Below are 20,392 nucleotides of genomic sequence, written 5' to 3'. Positions count from 1 at the left end.
GCAGCGCTAAACTACTGCTTTCGTTCTGTGTCTGGGACTATTTTTTTCTTTAGTTCCTTTTGGGACATGGGTTCCCACTGGCATGTCTGAGGAGCAAGAACAGTACTTCATCTCTGCCCCTGCACCGCACCGCCCTGCAGAAGTCAGCATGTGTAATATTATTAGCTAATCTCATTTCTGTGCTTTCTGGTGTTGCATGGTGCTGCCTAAACGCCCGATTTGCAACTTGAACCATCCCTAACCCCCTCCCTTATCGTTGCTTACTTTGTGCACCTTTCGGCGTGCAAACAGCTTCCTTTTTTTATTCACACACATCACCTCTTGGTGTGTGTGAGGCGTCTCATGGGCTTCATGCCCCTTCCTCCACGTCTCTGTGATCCTGTCTTAGTCTGTCGGGGGAGGAGGGTGCGTAATTTAATGTGTATTTTGTTTTTCTTTTCTATTTAAAGATCTTTATTCTTCTTTTAAACCCTTTTCAAGATTGTCAGGCTTGGGCTTCTTTTGGGATTCTCTTAGTAGTCCCTCCGATGCTTGGGCGTCTTTTCAAATGGGGGTGTGCTTGTTTTTAGTAATTTCTGACCTGTCAACTCAATTAGACATTGGTAGCAGGAATCAAAGGAAGACAAGAGGATAGGAGTGAGTGCAAGATATCGCCACACCAATGCTCCGTAGCACAGAACTGAAGCAGCAGCGAGTATCACTTGCTAAGATGGTTCATCAAGACACAGGAAGTCAGCTGCATTGGGTCTCAGTGTGCGCTGAATCGTGCAGTACTGCGGTGTGCACTGAATACATTGTAGGAAAGTGGGTTTCTGTTGCAGTAACCCCCCACTTTTTGCCTGACAGTTCATGCACTTTGAATTGATGCACCTTGGCTCCCTGTCAATCAGGTTTCCAAGGCCGGTGTTCTTTCCCAAAACTGTACCTTTGTACCGACGATTGGCACATATCTGACCACAGGTAAGCCCCTTGTAAAAGGTACGTTTGGTACCAAGGACATTGTGATCAGGGAAGGCCGCTAAGGGCTGCAACACCTATTGTTCCCCCTTAGAGACCGTGCACCTTAGCACTCACACTCTGCCTTTGAAGGCAGCATGTTCTGGTGAAGCGAAAAGTGAAGAGACGACATTGAACAAATTCCTGTGTGCCATGCCTGCAACCCACTGCCTGGGGTCTAGTTAAGTCTCCCCTCTAGCAGGGTAAAGTAGCCCACAGGATAGTGTACAGTCGCATGAGCACCTTACCCCTACAATAGCTAAGTCCATTCATAGACATTGTAAGTGCAGTAAAACCACAAAGAGTATATGGTCTGTGAGTTAGTCATTACGAACTCCACAGCTCCATAATGGCTTTACGGAAACCTGGAAAGTTTGGTAGTAAACTTCTCATCGCATTAAACCCACACTGAGGACAGTGTGGCATTTAATGTACAATGCATTTAGAGGGCATCTTAGAGATCCCCCTGAAAAATGACCAGCCCTGGTGTGGTTCCTGAATGGCTGCCCGCCATTTGCTACCTTCAGGCAGGTTTCTGGACCGCTGTGTAGAGGGCCTCCGCCCTCTGGGTCCAGAAGCAAAGCCTTTCCTGGGCAGAAGTTTCATGCCTCCTCCCCCAGGACAGGCTGGGTCCATCAAAGACCACCTGCTGCCTTGCCTTTTGCTGCCCCCAGCCACTGACTCCCACCAGTTCTGACCCCAGCTTTGGGGAGGATAATCTGCTGGACAACCAAGTTACGAGGAGAGGTGTGCTCAAGTTTGCCAACCCCTCCCTTCAAGTGAGGGAGAAAAGGTGAAACACACATCTCAGTCCCCTCCATCTTGAAGAGGAGGGGACCCCTCTAATTAAAGGGAGATCATGCCCCCTCCCAACTGTAGGGTCGCATAATTGGGGGTGTCCTGAGCCCAAGGAAGGGACATATTGGTCCCAACCTACACACCCCTATAAACGACCCTGAGCCTTGCCTACCTAGATTCCTACAGCCTATGAAGAAGAAGGACAGAAGAAGTTGCACAGCAGAGGAGACTGTAGAGGAGAAGGCTGCAGTTTCTAGAGATCTTGTGCCAAAAGTTGACTTGCCCAGCAGCCAGTGAGCTCCAGAACCCCCTGGGAGGACTGACTGACTTCCACAAAGACCAGATCTCATGCAAACAACCGCTCTGTTCCAAAGAAAATCCAAAGAAAGACTCTGAGCCTGCTGAGGACGAAGAAACTCGACGCCTGAGACCACCACTGCACCCATCGCCTACGGCCTGAGTCCAAGTGGCCCACCAGTCTCAACGAGGTCCCTCAGCACTTCAGAGTCTGAGTCCACCATGGGTAACCTGCAGCCTCTGCACTGAGACCCCCTCAAACCCGATTGGCTCGGTAAGGTGAAATTTGACTCAAAAGGTATCCCTGAATCCGGCTGCCCTGCACCCTGGAGAAGAGGACCTGAGGTGCACATACGTCCCAGAGCCAACCAACTTACCTGCGCAGCTGTTGGTTCCTCCCGGAAGATTTCCTGGACCGAGCCTGCAGCCAAATTCCAAAACCGGCAACCTCCAAAGGGTTGCATTGGCTCCCGTCCCCTCCTAATCACCCTGCGCCTGGCCGCCCCTGCGCCAATGGTGGTATGGACTTGGTACCATCCTGGGACCCCCTTTTCCCTGACTTTCACCCTAGTAGCGTAGCTCCCAGATCCAAGCAGACTGCTTGTAAGCAGCTCCCTACCGACGTCCCCCTAGCCTCTTTTTTTAACATTGGGTCTCAGCACTCTGTCGCTGGTGGTGCGATTTGAGTGCCTAACTGGACCTTGGGGAACCTTGGTCCTAAAGTCCAAAAGCCATACTTGCAGGAGTAGTGTAGTTCCTATATTCCCAATAGGCTCTGCGCATTGGAATAATATATACTGTAGTATTGACGTAGGACTGAGGTCGACTAGGTCTCTACCGAATATGTTAGACTTAATTGTGAGTGCCAGCTAGCTCAGAGGTAACTTTCTCGAATAAACAAGAAGGGATTAGTCTGTGACAACCATATACCATGACAACTTTGTTTCCCCAGAATGAAACGTATCTCGAGAGTCGCGGAAACAATAGACGGCTATTTCACTCAGTCAATCGTGCATGCTTAGTTTCACCAGAATTGCTTTAGAAATAGAGAGAGACGGGCTTTTTCAATAAAAGTATTTATTGAACAGTCTTATTTCTTAAGCATAAGAAATGCACTGCTACAAATGAAATGCTAGTTAAGAAGTACGAGGCATATAATACGAACAGTATTATAAAATAGTACTGTAAAAGCATGATATGGTTTCTAAGCCATAAACATAGAATACATACAATGCATAAAATACATATAGTGATAAAATGATGGCTAAAAGTACTCAACTGGTGCTTCTAACGTACGCCTACCCCAGTGTACCTAACCTAAGCCTAGTACGAGGGAGGAGTAAGGAAGGAGTAGTTTAAATTTGAGTATGTCTCTGCCAAGAATCTGTTCAAGAATTCTCTAGGGATCTAATCAGCTCCTTACCTTGGTTTTAGAATGATAGAGGTCTGGTATCTCTCTCTCGGGACTCGATCTCCCTGCAACCCGCAAGGGTAGCCTGGAAACACTAGAGCTGGATTTCTCGCGGAAGAAAAGACAGCGTCTTTTCAGTGCGTCAGTTGGAGGGTCGGCTTCCTTCAGCACTTGCATCAGCAGGGCGCCGGGCAAGTAGTTAGTCGATTTGCTCCCGAACCACCGTGTGTTTGACTGGGCAAATGTAGGCATATTTATACCCCTGAAGGTGCTGAGTCCGACGTAAGAGTGGACATAATATCGTCACTAGTGCCTTAGTTCCTTAAAAACTCCCGGATTTCTTGGATAAATCAGTATTCAAGCAGGGGGAGGTTCCTGACTGCTGAGGGCTGGTTTTACCACAAAATCAATGTGGATTCTTGGAGTTTAGTGGAAGTAGCCATGCTGTATTAGTTCTGCGCCGGCTATAACTAAATAAGGCAATGATTCTTTATGCCTATATAAGGACTCAATGGTTTAAACCTATATATGGGCATGAATCGGGAAACGTTACACTAGGGTCCTAGATTCCCACATAACACAGGTTGTTTATTTAGGAGAGTAGGGTCTGCTTCCTAGGGTTACCCCCACTTTTTGCTGTGTTTCACTGGTTTCTCGACTTTAGTCTGGCTGTGGCCCTTCTGATCAGGACCACAGCCTAGCTGTTCTCTCTCTAAAATTCATATCATGTACTTTAGGTACATACCAGATTGGTTACTGAGTTACCTTGTGAGCCCCTAGTATATGGTACCTTAGGTACCAAGGGCATAGGTACCCCAGAGTCTTACCAGGGGCTGAAGCATGTACTATGCCACTCCTGGGAAGCCTTCCAAAATGGCACCACAGGCCTGCACTTGCAGCCTGGGTAAGGTGGTGTAAACACCCCTTACTTAGATATAGTATACCTATATCTACCTATACATATAGACACATATTAACCTATAAGTCACTCCTATGGCAGGCCTTGACAATCCTGAAGGCAGAGTGCTTGGTTTTGTGTGAGGGGGTGCCCTAGCATGAGCTGAGCCCCTCTGCAGCTTTCGGAAACCCTTCCTTATAGCTGTTCTATGATATAGCCATACCATATACTCTTAAGTGCATTATAACCTTGCAGTAAATGCTAACTTTGGTTTGGCTTTATCAAAACATGTCGTGTTTGGTGTCAAACACTTTTGAATCCTACCCCCCACCAGTTCTGGCGGCGGGGGTAGAATTCCACTCTTCTAGAGGGAGAAGACATGTACACACTGGTACACCCGGTAAATGTTTTAAAGAGCCTCAGCATCACAAAATGGATGCTGCTGCCACACACACAAGTCTGACCTGCTGCTGGACGAAACTCCGGCAGGGGAGACCCGGACAATAGATTTCCTGCCCAGGGAGGTGCTAGCAACTCCTCAGACATGCTTTAGTGTATTGGGGCAGGGTGGGTTGCATCAGTGAATGCTTTTCAGACACTGCCTGGGGTACACAAGGTGCTCCATGCATTTCCCAGTTCAAACCGGTTGCTGGGGCACTCAGCCCCAGCTCTGGCACGAAACTGGACAAAGGGGAAGGGGTGTAACCACCCCTCCCCAGGTCCTCCAATAGGTGGGACCCTAGAGTTAGTCCAACCCTAAACTTAGTATAAGTATAGGAACCCAATCCCTAGGACTTTAGATTACCCTGAATGAAACTCTGAAGATGAAATCTTAGACCTTCGACATTCGATATCGACTGAAAGACTGAAGAAATCTCTCTTGAGGTCAAGGAGTGACCTCCCTGTTCAAACAGGCACCAAAGACGCATCTTGCCGGTCTGCGTTTTCAAGGCTCCCGCCGAATCCCAAAGAATCTGCGACACGGGAGACAGACTTCCAGACATCTCCGAGGCTGACACGAGTCCCCAGCAAAGCTGAGACCTGTAGCTGACACGAGAGACGTGGGACCGGAACTCCTGGACCTCCTGCAAGTTTGCAAATGCACCTACTTCCCGAAGTTGTGCATTGGGCTATTTGTTGCCCTAGCTGAGAGGCCTGCACTCCACAAGTGTTCTGTGAGTTTGCTTTCTTCACCGCAGCTCGAGGCTCCTTCATGATCCCTAGTCCGCTGGCTATTGGGTCCCCACGAAGGACAATCTTTTGTTTCTTGAGCGTTCCTGGTTGCTCAAGACGTGCTCTGACTCCCCTACAAAGGGTGAGTCCCTCAGACCTTGCTGGTCTACACTGAAGCCAATCTTGTCATCTTGCGTGGGTTGCTGTTGCCAAGGCTTGTTGGGCCCAATCCAGATTCCGACGCTGCAGCACACGACATCCTTCGTGGGACAGCTTGAATTCAGCTCCTGGTCATCGTCAACGCCTCCTGGTCTTCGTGGCTGAAGAGTTAAGCTTCACCTACTTCACTTGAAAGCATCCGACATCGGCTGGCATCTTCTTGTCGCCATCCTGGTTGCTGGCTAGTGACCCAGACTATGTCCCCTCTGCTTTCAGGTTCTTCAGATCTCCGATCCACCCCGACACTTTTCCTCTGGTCGCCTGCAGCACTTCTTCGCAGCTCTCCATTGGAATCGACTACGAAACCGGACACCAAAAGACACCTATGCACCCGGCTTCCCTGGGTGAGGTAACACGAGTACTCCGGTGCTCCCGTGGGTCTTGACTCTCAAAGTGTCTAAGTCTAAAGGGGTTCCATCGTAGTTCACTCTCAAGTGTCCTTAGTCTTTAAAATTGTAACTTGCTTTTCCTCCATAGAAGTCAATGGTGATTTGCGGCTGTGTTTAGACACTGCACGCGTCCCCCCGTGGGTCTCCTGCGTCCCTACCATGGGTGGTTCCTGGTTGCCCCAGCGTTTCTACAGGCCCTAGGCCTCACTTCTATCCCTCATGTGGTTCTTATACCACTTTCTTAGTATATGGTTTGTGAGGCCCCTAGGGCAAAACGTATACTGTGCTAATTTACTGTGTGATAATTAAGTCCTTGTATTGTACTTTGGCCTATAGCCTCATAAAGAGACTAGAGGGTTTGTGTTTAGAATAAATACATATATTTTATATATGTACCTTGTGTAGTGTACTTTCATTTGATTATTCAAGAGATTATAGACTGGTAAAACAAGCTGCTTTACATTCCTTCAAGACTTAGCCTGATGGCTGCTCTCCACAGCTACCACTAGGATAGCTTTCTATAAAGGTTGTCTAAACCTGCCATCAATAAGGGTTGTTTGGACTGGTGAAAAGTGCCCACTAGAATAGTGGACATCATATGCCAGGCCAACTTCTCACAGTTTACTTACCTATAAACTGTTAACACTCTTTTCCTCCATTGGAACCAATGTTATGATTTTTTTGTCCAACAATGTTCTGTGTTGAACTTACTTTTTGTATGAGAAACCAAAATAACTTACTTTAACCTAAAAACGGTAGTACTTACCTGTGTTTTTGGTAGACCCACGGTGTGATATCCAGGCATATAACACCAATAGCAACAGTAACTAAAAAGTAATCTTAAAGTTCTCAAAGTAATTTCTATGTTTTTTTAACTGTTGAAAAGCCAATACAAACTTGTAACAATGGCATTTTCAGCCACAACTGCATTTCCTTGTAAAGTTTTGCATTTCAATCAATCAGTCAGGGGTTTATAAACCGGGACTACTCACCTGTAAGGGTATCAGGGTGTGGGGGTAGGGGGGCTGCTGGCCCCTGTAGGTGTGGTGGTCCTTCTTGAATTGGGTCAGTGACACAGATTGCCTGAGGTGGAGGGGCAGGTAGTTCCAGGTTTGTGGAATGCGAGGCGGTGGTTCAGGTATGTTGGTCCTTTGTTGTTGATTGCTCTGTAAGCATGTGTGAGGAGCTTGAAGGTGATTCTCTTATTGACCAGGAGCCATTGAAGTTGTCTGAGGTGTTGCATGATGTGGCTCCGACAGGGGATGTTGAGGACCAGTCTGACAGCTGCGTTTTGAACATTAAGTAGTGTCTCGAGCTGTTTCTGGGTGACGCCAGCGTAGAGTGTGTTGCCGTAGTCGAGTTTGCTGGTGATGAGTGTGTGGGTGACAGTCTTTCTGGATTCTGTGGAGATCCATCTGAAGGTGTTTCAAAGCAGGTGGAGTGTGTAGAAGCAGGCTGAAGAAGCTGCATTGATTTGGCGGTTCATTGTGAGCGATGAATCTAGTATAATGCCAAGGTTGTGTGCGTGGTCTGTAGGGATGAGCAGGGGATCTCAGAGCGGCTGGCCACCAGGTGTTGTCCCAGGCTGAAGGGGTGGGGCCCAGGAAGAGTACTTCGGTCTTGTCCAAGTTGAGCTTGAGGCAGCTGACTTTCATCCAGGTGGCAATGGCCTTCATTATGCTGTGGAAAATTGATTCTGGCAGTTGTGAGTTCGTTGGTAATGGAGAGGATCAGCTGGGTGTCGTTTGCGTAAGAGACGATGTTGAGTCTGTGGCGCCTGATGATGCCTGTGAGGGGGACATGAAGACGAAGAGAGTGAGGCACAGGGTGGAGCTCTGGGGCACTCCGCAGCTGATCTCTGTGGGTTCTTAGAGGACTGGGGGAGGAAGGTGAGGATCCAGTCCAGTGCCTTGTTGCCAATGCCAGCATCGTGGAGTTTAATATTTACTGTGCGGTGGGAAACGGTATGGAAGGCAACTGAAAGGTCCAGTAGGATGAGGGATGTGATCTCACCCTGGTCGCGGAGGGAGCAGATGTTGTCCGTGGCCGCGTGGAGTGCTGTCACGGTGCTATGGTTGCTTCGGATGCCAGATTGGGAGGTGTCCATGACATTGTTCACTTCTATGAACTCGGAAAGTTGGGCATTAATGGCCTTTCTGATGACCTTGGCTGGGAATTCGAGGAGTAAGATGGGTCTGAATTTTGTTTTAGGTCTATTGGGTCTGAGGGGGGTGATCTCTGCGTGTTTCCAGTCGACGGGGAAGGTGGTGGCTTTGATGGAGAAGTTGATGGTGCGGCGAAGCTGGGGGGCGATGGCGGCGGCTGCTCTGTGGAAGGTATTGTACGGGCAAGGATCTGACCGGGCTCCTGAGTGAATGCTCTTCATGGTCTTGAGTTTGTCCTCTTTTGTGAGCAGGGTCGAGCTGAGCACGGTCTGTTGGGGTGCCGTGTGGTTGCTTGTGGTGATGGTAGGTGTGGTGGCAGGGTCTGGGGCATTGAAGGTGTCATAGATCTGCCTGATCTTGTGGTGGAAGAAGATGCTGAGTTTGTTGCAGAATTCTTGGGAGGGTGGGGCGTCTGTGGTCTCGCTGTTGGGCCTGGCGAACTCCTTGACATTGGTGAAGAGTTCTTTCCTGTTGTGTGCATTGGCATTGATTCTGACTTGGAAGGCCATTTTCTATGTGACTTTGAGGAGGAGTTGGTGTGCGTTGACAGCGGATTTGAAGGTTGCATGGGGTTCCATCGTTTTGTTGTTCCTCCATCTCTTCTTGAGCCGTTGGCAGGTACGTCTAGACACGTGAAGTGAACCAGCTGACTTTCTTGGAGTGTTGCTTTTCTGGTCTCTTCTTGAGGGGTGCCAGAGAGTCGGCGCAGTCGGAGATCCATCTGTGGAGGTTGCGTTCTGTGGTGGTGGCGTCAGTTGGCATTGGAGGAGTGGTTGTGCTGAGTGAGTGGAGGGAAGTTCTTCGGTGGCATTGCACCAGTGGCGGCGAGGGGCGATGAGGGCGGTGGTGAGCGGTGGGCGTGGAGAAGGCAAGATGCACACAGTGGTAGTCGGTCCAGAAGAGTTTGTTGTGTGGCTGTAACTTATTTTCCAGCTGGCACAGAAAACAGGGTCGAGCATGTGTCCGGCTATTTGGGTTGATGCTGTGACTGGCTGCTTGAGTCCGATGTTGTCAAGGTTCTCCAGTAAGGAGGCGGTGTTCTTGTCACTGAGGTTGTTTAAGTGGAAGCTGAGGTCTGAGAGTAGGATGAAGTTGGTGGATGCGACAGCTTTGGGTGCGATGAGGTCTACAATGGCGTTGTTGAAGGGCGGTTGGTGGCCGGGGGCCTGAAGACGAGGGTGTTGCTGAGGGTGATGTTGGGGCTGTTCTTGAAGTGAAGCTGTTCCATGGTCGTTGTTTGGTCGTTATAGTGGTTGGTTAGTCGGAGGTGGCTCTTCTGGGTGATGGTGATGCCTCCTCATGGGCAGCCGGGGGGGTCTCTGCAGGTGATTTTGTAGTTGTCGGAATGGCGATGACTGGTCTGGAGCAGGAGTTTGTCCAGGTTTTCGTGAAGAAAGTGTTGTCGTGTGAGGTGGTGTCGCGGAGGTCCCACATTTTCTTGGCGTGTTTGTGGAGGGATTGCACATTGGGTAGGATGCAGTTGATTCTGTCAGGTGTGCTGTTGGTCAGCTGGGCGGCGAGAGAAGCTGGCGTGTTGACGTGGGTGAAGGCGTGGTTGCAGTTCAGGCAGGCAAAGGGTTCATGGGTCTTCTTCGGTGATGCTAGGTGGCAGGCGCCATGGCATCCAAGGTTGAGAGCGAGGAGGGTGCTCGCGTTTAAGTGGTGGAAGGCATTTGAAAGAATATTTCACTTACCAGTGCCAAGTCCTACTTGATTCTAGAAATAAAACATACGTATATCTTTTTATACTTAGCTCATTGGTCTGGATTCTGTCTCTGAGTGTGTGCCATCAGTCTTGATTGAGTGAATACAATAAATGCTTAACACACCCTCCTGATAAACCTAACTGATTGACCACACTACCACAAAGTGAGCTATTAGTGATTATCTAATTTATCCACTGCTATACCTCTGGGGATACCCTTGACTTACTGTGGTATAGGGTATACAGAGCCAGCCTCCTACATACATCCAGGGTGCATCTTTCCCTAGAGAACAAGTGACAGTTAGCCCCAGAGCACACACTCTGACAGTGACTGTTCTATGTACAGATAGACCGTGAACATCCTATGAGCTGCCATAAATGACTGCTGATAGATGATGTGTTAAATTCAAGCTAATTAATCACAACTAGATCTAAGCCTGACTGCGGACTTTAAACAACTAAGAACATAAAAAACTGTATTGCCCGTAAGTATTAATAAAAAAAATGAAAGCAGGACACACTTGTCTAAAAATAGCCTTTTTCAGAATCTATACTACTATTATAAAGCGAGAACTGTGAACCTTTGAGGCGGGTAAACTCGGGAACCACTGCGCCAAGCCAAACACCCAATACACCATTGGAATTGTCAGGGTCTGCAGAGTGACATAGGCTATATACCACAAAAAATATACGTTCTTTAAAAAATATACGTACAAAAAAAAAGTAGTCCCTTGGAAGTAGCGCCGGACGTGTGCGCTAACGACGTGCGTGCTGACATTATCAGGAGCGCGGACAGGAGCGGCGGACAGGAGTGGTGAACTTTGACGGACTGGAGCGGGCTGAGGTACGTGAAGCGCGGAGAGGAGCGGTGAACTTTGGCAGACTGGAGCGGGCTGAGGAAGGTGAAGCGCGGGGAGGAGCGGTAAACTTTGGCAGACTGGAGCGGGCCGTGTGCAGCTGATTGGGGGGCCTGAAGGTGGCGGTCTGGAGCGGGCTGAGGAAGGTGAAGCGCGGGGAGGAGGGGTAAACTTAGGCGGACTGGAGCGGCCCGTGTGCGGCTGATTGGGGGCCCTGAAGGTGGATGAGGAAGATGAAGTTTGAGGTTGAGGAGCGGCGGCGCCCGCGGTGGGCTGACGTAGGTGAGTGTGGGGTTGCAGCGTGGAGCGGACAGGAGCGCAGGGAAGTTTGAGAGCCTGATTGCTCCCGGACAAGGTCGGGACGGGCTGCTAGTTAGGATAATAAAGGTCTTCCTGGGTAAGTCATAAAAACTACAAAACATTAAAAAGTGCTGCATGTCCTGTGGAAAATTACCATTGTAGACACAGGGCAACAGCCCCTGGCCCTTTCTCTGTCCCCTTAGATGGGCGAGAAGGAGATGAAAAAGGTCGAACTGGAGCCTGGTCAGTAGAAAGCTATCATAAGTGTTCATAAATACGTGTAGATAAGGTTCAGTCAGCTGTTTAAACGATGTACGCTGGGCATCATTAGCTCCTTATCTTCCCTGGCTGCTGACCGCTGTCTTAAAAAGGCCTCCTTCCCAAACCAGGTCCTTCTGGCTACTCCGTTCCGGGTTAAAAAAAATGTCTGCTGTATACCCAAGCTCAAAAATCACTCCTTAATATATTAGAGCCATAGGATATGGGAGGCACGATCAAGGGCCATACAATCCTTTAAAATCTTTTTGTTTAATGAGGTCCTATTCCAGAGCCAAATTTTTATCCATAATGAAAGGGGGTGAAAGGCCAACAGGTCAGTGAGATAGGCCATACCAAGCTCTTCATGACCGATAAAGGTGGAAGTACCCTTGGGTACTGCTCGGAGCCATCTCAAGAAGGTGTTTTCGGCTATTTGTAGATCGTCAAGGGCGATATAGCCCTAAATATCTGAAAGAAACACGTAGTGATAGATTCCTTACCTTAGAATTACCCCCTAGCGTCAGATTGGATCCGGAAAGTTTTCGTCAGCATTACCCCTGCTCGTCATTAGGTGTTGTCGTGCGGCTCCGCGTGCGTCGTCGCCGAGAGGACGTTTCTGGAGCTCCTTAGGCGCGCTCATGCGCGCTGACGTCAGTTCTTTATTTTTACGCGCCAACAAGCGCAGATCTGGGAAGAGCTAGTACCCCCAGTCACTTTTTGACTGAGTTTTTTCTAGGACTTTCGTCTCAATTCTTTTGAGTCGATCGACTCCTGGTGTCGTAGGGATGCCCGGCTTTAAGAACTGTGGGGACTGTCACCGCATCATGTTAGTGATGGACCCACACCGCGTGTTTCTCTACTGCCTGGAAAGCGACCACGACTCCAAGTTGTGCCCCGACTGCCGGGCCATGGCGCCGAAGGCTTTACGGGAGCGATCCAGAAAGTTGCTGGAAGCCTGCGACATCGCCGCCGGCCTACCCACCCTTTCCGGGTCTGTCGGCGACGCCTGCTCAGGTGCAAGAGTTTCTTGCTGCCATAGCTCAACTCTTTGGGCCGTCTGGCCCCGCCAGTGTGCCAACGGCCCCCGCGGGCCTGACTGGGGGTCCTGCCCTTCCATCGCCGGCGGCTCCGGCCCCGGCGCCTCAGGACACCCCTGGATCCGGGATCGGATCCCGGGCGACACCGGTTGACCTCATAACACCTCCACCGGTGTCGACCCCTCCTCCTGCACCACCGCCGACGTAGGCCCCAGTTTCAGGCCAGACACGGTACCGGATCGGCGTGGCTCGATGCAGATTCCGACGCCGATAGGGCCTTTTTACCCCTATGTCCGTCCTCCTTACTTTCAGCCTGTTTCACAGACTTTGGAGGAAGGGTAGAACTTGGAGTGGTCTGAGGACCCTCTCACACAACAGTGTGATTATGATCCAGACTAGGCAGAGGATTTGGGGGATGTCTGTGGTCTTGACACCTCACCTCACCATGCTTTCTCCTCCTACCGTGGCTACGGAGGAGGGAGCCAGTAACGCAGTGGTGTTGAGTAGGGCGGCCGAGGCCCTCCACCTCGAACTTCCTACAGTGGCAGGCAGGACTAACCTCCTGACAGAAGTGTTTCAGCCGGCGGCAACCTCTTCGGAGCCCTTGCTGCCTTTTAATGACGCACTTTCGGATGTTCTTTTGGGCACTTGGTCCAGGCCCAACACAGGGGCTCCTGTGGACAGGAATGTGGCCCGACGCCATCACTCAGCTCCTGACGACCCTCTCTTTCTCTCCCAACACCCCACTCCCGAGAGCTTGGCTGTCGTAAGCGTCTGCTTCCCAGATCGCGTTCCCTTCCGCACCTCCGGATGGGGAATCCAAGAAGCTGGAGCAGCTTGGCAAGAAACTGTTTTTATCTGCCAGCTTAGGGCTGCGGTCGGTGAACACCGCATGCCTCTTGGGTTGTTATTCCCACTCTGTGTGGAATACGGTTGTGCAGGTGCAGCCCAACTGTCAAGAGGAGGCACGGACAGTACTCTCCCAAGCTATAGCAGCTGGGAGAGACGCAGCTAAGTTCACCATTCGTTGTGGGCTTGATATCGCCGACTCGCTGGGCAGGGCGATTTCCATGACTGGGGCGCTTCCGCGCCACGCCTGGTTGAGGACAACTGGCTTCTCAGGGGATGTCCAAAACACTCTGATGGAAATGCCCTTTGATAGTATTCGCCTCTTTGGCAATATAGCAGATAGTGCGCTGGACTGCTTCAAGGACTCACGGGCTACGGCTTAGTCCTTGGGCCTGGCGGCCACTCACTCTCCTCCGCCTTCTGCTTTTTGCTCCTTTCGTGGCCACGGGAGGGGTGCCCCAACACATTCGTTCCAGAGCCACAGGCTTGCACAGCAACATCCTCAGTGCGGCTGCGGACGTGGGAACCGCCAAGGTGGTTCTGGGGGCCAGCAGGCGGGTCTGTCCACCTCCACCCCCGCAGCATCCACTGCAAAGCCTTCCTAGTCCGAACTTTCAGGCCCATCAAACACCAGTGGGTGGCAGAATTCACCATCATCTTCCCCACTGGCACAACATCACCTCGGACAAGTGGGTGCTGCAAATTGTCCAAAGGGGCTACTCCCTCCCCTTCAAGACTACCCCTCCAGCCATTCCACCTCAGTACCACCGCATGTCAGGAGGCCATCTTGCGCTTCTTCAGCAGGAAGTCACGGCCCTCTTGGGCAAGGGGGCCATCGAGCGCATTCCTGGGCCAGAAGTGGGTCGTGGTTGTTATTCCCACTACTTTCTGGTCCCCAAGAAGGACAAGGGCCTGCGTCCTATCTTGGACCTCAGAAACTTAAAACCGCTTCCTCCGGAAGGAGAAGTTCAAGATGTTGACGCTAGCTCAGGTTCTGTCTGCCCTCTACCCTCTACCCTGGAGACTGGATTGTAGCGTTGGACTTGCAGGACGCATATTTCCACATCATGTCCTGCCGGCCCACCGTTGTTACCTTTTCAGTTTACCGTGCTCCCCTTCGGCCTTACCAGGGCCCCTCGGGTGTTCACAAATTTGATGGCGGTGGTCGTAGCTCATCCGCGCAGATCAGGGGTTCCATTCGTCCCCTATCTCAACGACTGGTTGTTGAAGGCGGGGTCGCCCCAGGCAGTCGTCTCCCACCTCGAGACTACAGCCAACCTCTTGCATTTGCTGGGGTTCTCCATCAACATGCCGAAGTCGCACCTGATTCCCTCTCAGAAGCTCCTCATCATCGGAGCGGTTCTGGACTCGGCGCAGTTTCGGGTTTATCCTCCCGAGCAGCGAGTCCGGGATATTCAGGCGATGATTCCAATCTTTCGGCCCGTGTCCTGGGTTTCAGTCAGGATGACCGTCCGTCTAATGGGCCTGATGGTCTCCTCATCCTGCTAGTAGATCATGCCAGATGGCATATGCGGGCTATGCAGTGGGATCTGAAGTTCCAGTGGGCACAGCATCAGGGCAACCTGTCCGACCACGTCCAGATCTCGGAGGGCACTGCACGACAATTGCAGTGCTGGCTCACAAATCGCGATTGGGTCAGTGGCCGATCCCTCTCCCTTCCCTAACCAGAACACACAGTTGTGATGGACACGTCCCTTCTGGGATGAGGCGGACTCATGGGAGAGGCGGAGATCAGAGGCCTCCGGTGGAGTCCGGGTTCCACGTCAACCTTCTGGAACTGCGGGCGATCTGTCTTGCACTGAAGGCATTCCTTCCCTCAGTCCGGGGAAGAGTAGTGCAGGTGTTCATTGACAATTCTACCACCATGTGGTACTGCAACAAACAGGGCGGGGTGGGGTCGTGGACCCTATGTCAGGAGGCTCTGCGCCTCTGGACATGGCTGGAACATCAGGGCATTTCCCTGGTGGTTCAACACCTGGCAGGTTCTCTGAACACCAGGGCGGACGAACTCAGCTTCGGGCATGATGGATCACGAATGGCGTCTTCACTCGAACGTGGCGCAAGGTCTCTTTCAGCCGTGGGGAGTGCCTTGGTTAGATCTATTTGCCACTGAAGAGAACGCGCAATGTCATCAGTTCTGCGTGATGGAATTTCTAGGGAGGCACTTGCTAGGGGACACTTTTCATTGCGAGTGGAGTTGAGGTCTACTATACGCCTTTCCGCCTATACCACTTCTACCCAGAGTGGTGAAGAAGATCAAGGGTGACCGGGCCAAGTCATTCTTGTGGCTCCGGACTGGGCTCGAAGAGTATGGTATCCCGAGGTACTCAGCATGGCTATCGATCCCCATCTTGTGTCGCAGCAGCAGGGGACGGTCCTCCACCCGAACCTGTCCAGCCTCCACCTCCTTGCGTGGAGATTGAACGGCGGCAGTTGACGTCTTTTGACCTGCCTGAAGTTTGTGATGTAATCTTGGCAGCCAGGCGTCCCTCCATTAAGACGGTATATGCATGCAGGTGGAATTTTTGGCATGGTGCACAGCAAAGGCTGTGGATCCCCTTTCTGCCCCTCCTTCAGAGGTCCTTCTATTTCTCCTTTGTTTGGCCCAGCAGGGCTCTGCTCTGGGCACTATCAAGGGCTATCTCTTGGCCATTTCAGCCTTTTTACGGCTTCCAGATCAGCCTTCCCTTATCAAGTCCCCTTTTGTTAATAGATTCTTAAAAGGCATTACTCATAATTTTCCTCCTGTTCCTTTCATAATGCCTCAGTGGGACTGGAACCTGATTCTGACATATCTGATGTGTGCTCCCTTTGAGCCACTTCACAACTGTCCTCTTCGTCTTCTTACTTTAAAGACAGCTTTCCTGGTGGCTATCACCTCTGCCAGAAGAGTGAGTGAGCACCAGACTCTTCCTTCTAAACCTTCTTTTCTCTCTGTCCATCTGGAAAAAGTTGTTCTAGGGACTCGTCCATCTCTTCTGCCAAAGGTTGTCACTGCCTTTCACATCAGGCAGACCATCACTTTGCCCACCTTTTTTCCGCCTCCGCATCCCTCAAAAGAGGAGGAGAGGCTCCACCGTCTGGACCCAAAACGTGCGCCCTCATTCTACCTCAACTGCACACAACAGTTCCAGGTGGATGACCAGCTCTTTGTTGGCTACGTGGGCGCCAAGAAAGGTTGGGCCGTGCACAAGCGGACGATCTCTCGGTCGGTCGTTCTGTGCATTAAGGCTTGTTATTCCTTGGCTAAAAAGGAGCCTCCAGTGAGGCTACACGCCCATTCTACCAGGGCGACGGCAGCCACTACTGCTTTGCATGCATGACATCCCTAGTGTCATGGCACCAGTGGTCGGAAAGTCGTGTACAGAACTGACGTCAGCACGCGTGGGCGCGTCTAAGTAGCTCCAGCGACGTCATCTCGGCGACAACGATGCACGCGAAGCCGCACGACGACGCCTACCGACGTGCAGCGGTACTGCTGCCGAAAACTTTCCAGATCCAGTCTGATGCTTGGGGGTAATTCCAAGGTAAGGAATCTATTACTACTAATCGTTACCGAAGGTGAGTAACTTGTGGTTCACTACCATACAGCACCTTGGAGATGCACTTGGTCCTATAGATTTGCAAAAGCGCCCCAACTGGTGTGTTGCCTAATTTAGAGGCAAAATTGAAGATAGCTCAGTTTACCCGTAAAAGATCACCTTTTTTGCATATTTTTTAAGTCCCTTAATTCATCTTGGCATCCAGTAGTACCCCCGGGTATGAAAAAAATCACTGGTCTTGGGGACATAAGTGGACCAGACCTTAAAAGTGTAGGACTTACTTGAGCGAGATCCCACTTGCATCACATAGGATTTAGAGTTTTTGACCAACAAGTTCTGATCTTCCATAAACGGAACAAAGGAGTTGAGCAGCATTTGCAGACCCCTCTTGGTTCGGGCCATCAGGACAGTGTTGTATGCGTACAAGAGAACAGGAAGGTCACGCTGTTCCACCTGAGTGTAATCCACCTTGCACTCCAGTAATACCCTCTCTAAGTTGTTTATTTATAAATTAAACACAAAGGGGCCAAAATGCAACCCTGACGGACCCCTCTTTGTATAGAGAACTGTTGAGTTAACATAAAATCTTTAGTATATCTGGCAGCCACCTTTGTGTCTCGATGGAGATCTTGTAGAAAAAGAACAATATCCCTGTTCACCCCCATTGATAGCAATGTCTGCCACAGCTTACACCTGCTAACACGGTCGCACGTGGAGGACAGGTCCATAAAGGCAGGCAAATGGTACCAGGGAGTAATTCTCTATCAAGTTATGCCTACCCTTGGCTGAAAGCAACCCTCCTGAATGTATTCGACCCTACTCCGCTAGGTCCATTGTGGCTTCTACTGCTCTCACAAGAGGCATTCCAGTAGCTTTCATCTCTTGGGTGGCCACTTGGTCATCTTTGCATACTTTTGATTAGCACTACTGCCTGTGCTCTGGTACACTGTGGGTAATTTTTCTAAGATGTGTTGCAGGATTTCCTTGGATAATCAGCACTACTCAATCTAGCTTCCCAGGCGGTATTGCTTTTGGACTCCTTTATAAGGTGAGGAATCTGCAGGGAAGATGTATCCATTCGAAGAAAACGTTGTGTATCTTCAGTAATTATTTTTCTGGTGGATACATAATCTTTCTCACCACTCTCCCTCTTCCTCTTTGACTCATATCCCAAGATATGCAAACCTCATGTGCTGTATTATTCGCTGTTGTCAATTCTCTCTTTGGTCCTCTCTGCACACTAATATAACAGTATAGGTGTTGCTGAGGAAATAGATTCCAGATCAGTCTGGCACCTGGAGAATATTCATAATTTGAGAACTCTACAGGAAAATTATTCATACTCTTAAAATCGTTACTGAAGGTAAATACCTTTTTCGTTCATGCAGTTACACATTTATGACTACAATGGCAGCACCTTTTAATTAATGTATACAGCTGTGCCATTTGAAATTACATCTTCTGTGGCTCACCAGTGATGACATTGATAATGGAATTTGTGATTCCCTTGTGACACCACATTGTATTTAACAACATATGTTTTTCTTTTCGTTTTTAAGGAGCTTCTGAGCCAAGCAGCAAAGATACTGGGATCAGTGGATTTTCTTGGCAATCCAATGGGACTCTTGAATGATGTGTCGGAGGGTGTTTCTGGACTTATAAAATATGGAAATGTTGGGGGTCTTATAAGAAACGTAACTCATGGAGTGTCAAACTCTGCTGCAAAGGTAATTTTGTAACTGGTATTTTTGCATGTTAAAGTTTAGATCTTTGGCTGCAATCTTCTGGTGTTACTTAGCTGTTAAGCTGCATTTGCAATTCACCGACTATATGGTGGTATTTTAATATTTTACCAAGAAATTTACAAACTTTTATATTATCTGCAATGGCAGAATTCCTCTTTGCTTAAGAAATTTAAGCCAGTGGCAAGTGACACTTTGGCAAGTGGAGAGAGACACATTCATACATACGGCATGGAAATGATCTTTGATACAGAGATATTGGATTAAACCCTTTGGAGAAATGGACTTGACACTGGAGGTTAACCTGTATCTGGATCAGGCACTCATACTTTTAGGGAAATACCGAGAACAAACATTAAATAAATTGCAGAAACTGTTTGTACATATAGGCCTCATTAATAAAGCTTGTTGTAAGTTCCTGAATTTCCCCTGACATCTGAAATTGCTCAACTATATTAAAGGTCATTAAAGAGCTACCAGGGATGGCCCAGGTGGAATCACCAGACATGTTTTCAATTAAATTACTCTCTCTGCGTGGCAATGAAGTTGTGGAGCCTACTCTAGTCACGTTTGACACACCAGGGTTACATATGGAAATACTAGCAAGAAAAGAGCAGTTAAGAACCTGGGGCATTAAAGTGTCACTATTTCACGAACAGTCCTATTATTCCATACTGCTGGAGCAAGATCTGTTGCCTAATGAGAGGGGATCTGCCTCCTCAATACTCAAAGGTACTGTAGGAAAGCCCCCCCAGCCCCCATGCAGCCAGCAGGGGCTAATCATTAAAATCAAAGCAGACCCAGTCGCTGGGATAGAAGGACCAGTTGTAAGGCATGATGAGTCAGCCAATTGGAGCTGGCTCCCCTTGGCCTTGTTAACCGTGTACAGGGTTAAGTGATGCTTTGTGGAGCCTGTAAATCCGTTGATTGAGTGCAGCAAACTTCGATTATGCTTTTGGAATGTCCGGGGGTGTCTTGCAGGAAAGATAGAATAGGTCAAGCTGATAGAATATTGGAAGAACTTTAACATAATAGCCCAACAAGAGATATAGGCCTTGATGAGCATTCTGCTCAATGGGTTTATGGAATATCAGATCCCTTCCCAAAAATAAAGTAAATATGAAAAGGCCAAGGGTGGTCTATCGGTCTACGTCAGTTCAGATACATTAGTAAATGTAAAAATCCTGGATACACAAGAACCTTGGGTACTGCCACGATATCTGGAAGGTTGATCTTGTCAAGTGCCACTTCCCCTAACACTAATGGTTATCTAAATGAACCCTAGAAGCAAGGAAGCTTTGGTGGAAAGGCTGTCGACTATCTAGCTGATTTGAAAAGTGCAACAGTGGCATTTAATATAATAATTAATGGAGACTTTAATCACAATCTTTTCCATCCATTAGACGCAGCCTTAGATGACATAAGAAGGCACCCCCCTACGATGCAAGACGGAAGCAAACCCACCGCCATCTAGGTGCGGCCAGAATGAATGGCCAGAGAATGCTAACATCCTATGAGCAGGCACGGCTGGTAATCCTGAATGGGAGATTCCACGTGATATCCTGCTGGCTTGGACGAGATTCATGTCTCATAAGACATTATACCATGGTGGGTTCCAGTATGTATAACACCATGGATTTCAGATTGACAACCGCACTATAAGCAGCTTTCAACCCCAAAATGTATGGATAAGGGCTGAGTTCAACAGACCAGTCCCAGCAAGAGATCTGCTTGA

General features: G+C 49.5%; 1 protein-coding gene across 2 annotated transcripts in view; it reads left to right on the top strand.

Moving 5' to 3' along the window:
* The window catches only part of VPS13D (vacuolar protein sorting 13 homolog D), a 2,754,556-nt gene that overhangs the window by 2,509,150 nt on the left and 225,014 nt on the right, over positions 1-20,392 (top strand). For both annotated transcript variants that reach the window (XM_086921894.1, XM_086921893.1), the window contains exon 65: positions 18,475-18,642. In XM_086921894.1, coding sequence (XP_086778020.1) covers positions 18,475-18,642 — 168 coding nt within the window. The remainder of the gene's footprint in view (positions 1-18,474; positions 18,643-20,392) is intronic.

Source organism: Lissotriton vulgaris, chromosome 5, assembly GCF_964263255.1.
Source record: "Lissotriton vulgaris chromosome 5, aLisVul1.2, whole genome shotgun sequence".
NCBI lineage: Eukaryota > Metazoa > Chordata > Amphibia > Caudata > Salamandridae > Lissotriton > Lissotriton vulgaris.
The sequence above is the reverse complement of the archived record's forward strand: the minus strand, read 5'-3'. Positions and strand labels throughout refer to the sequence as shown.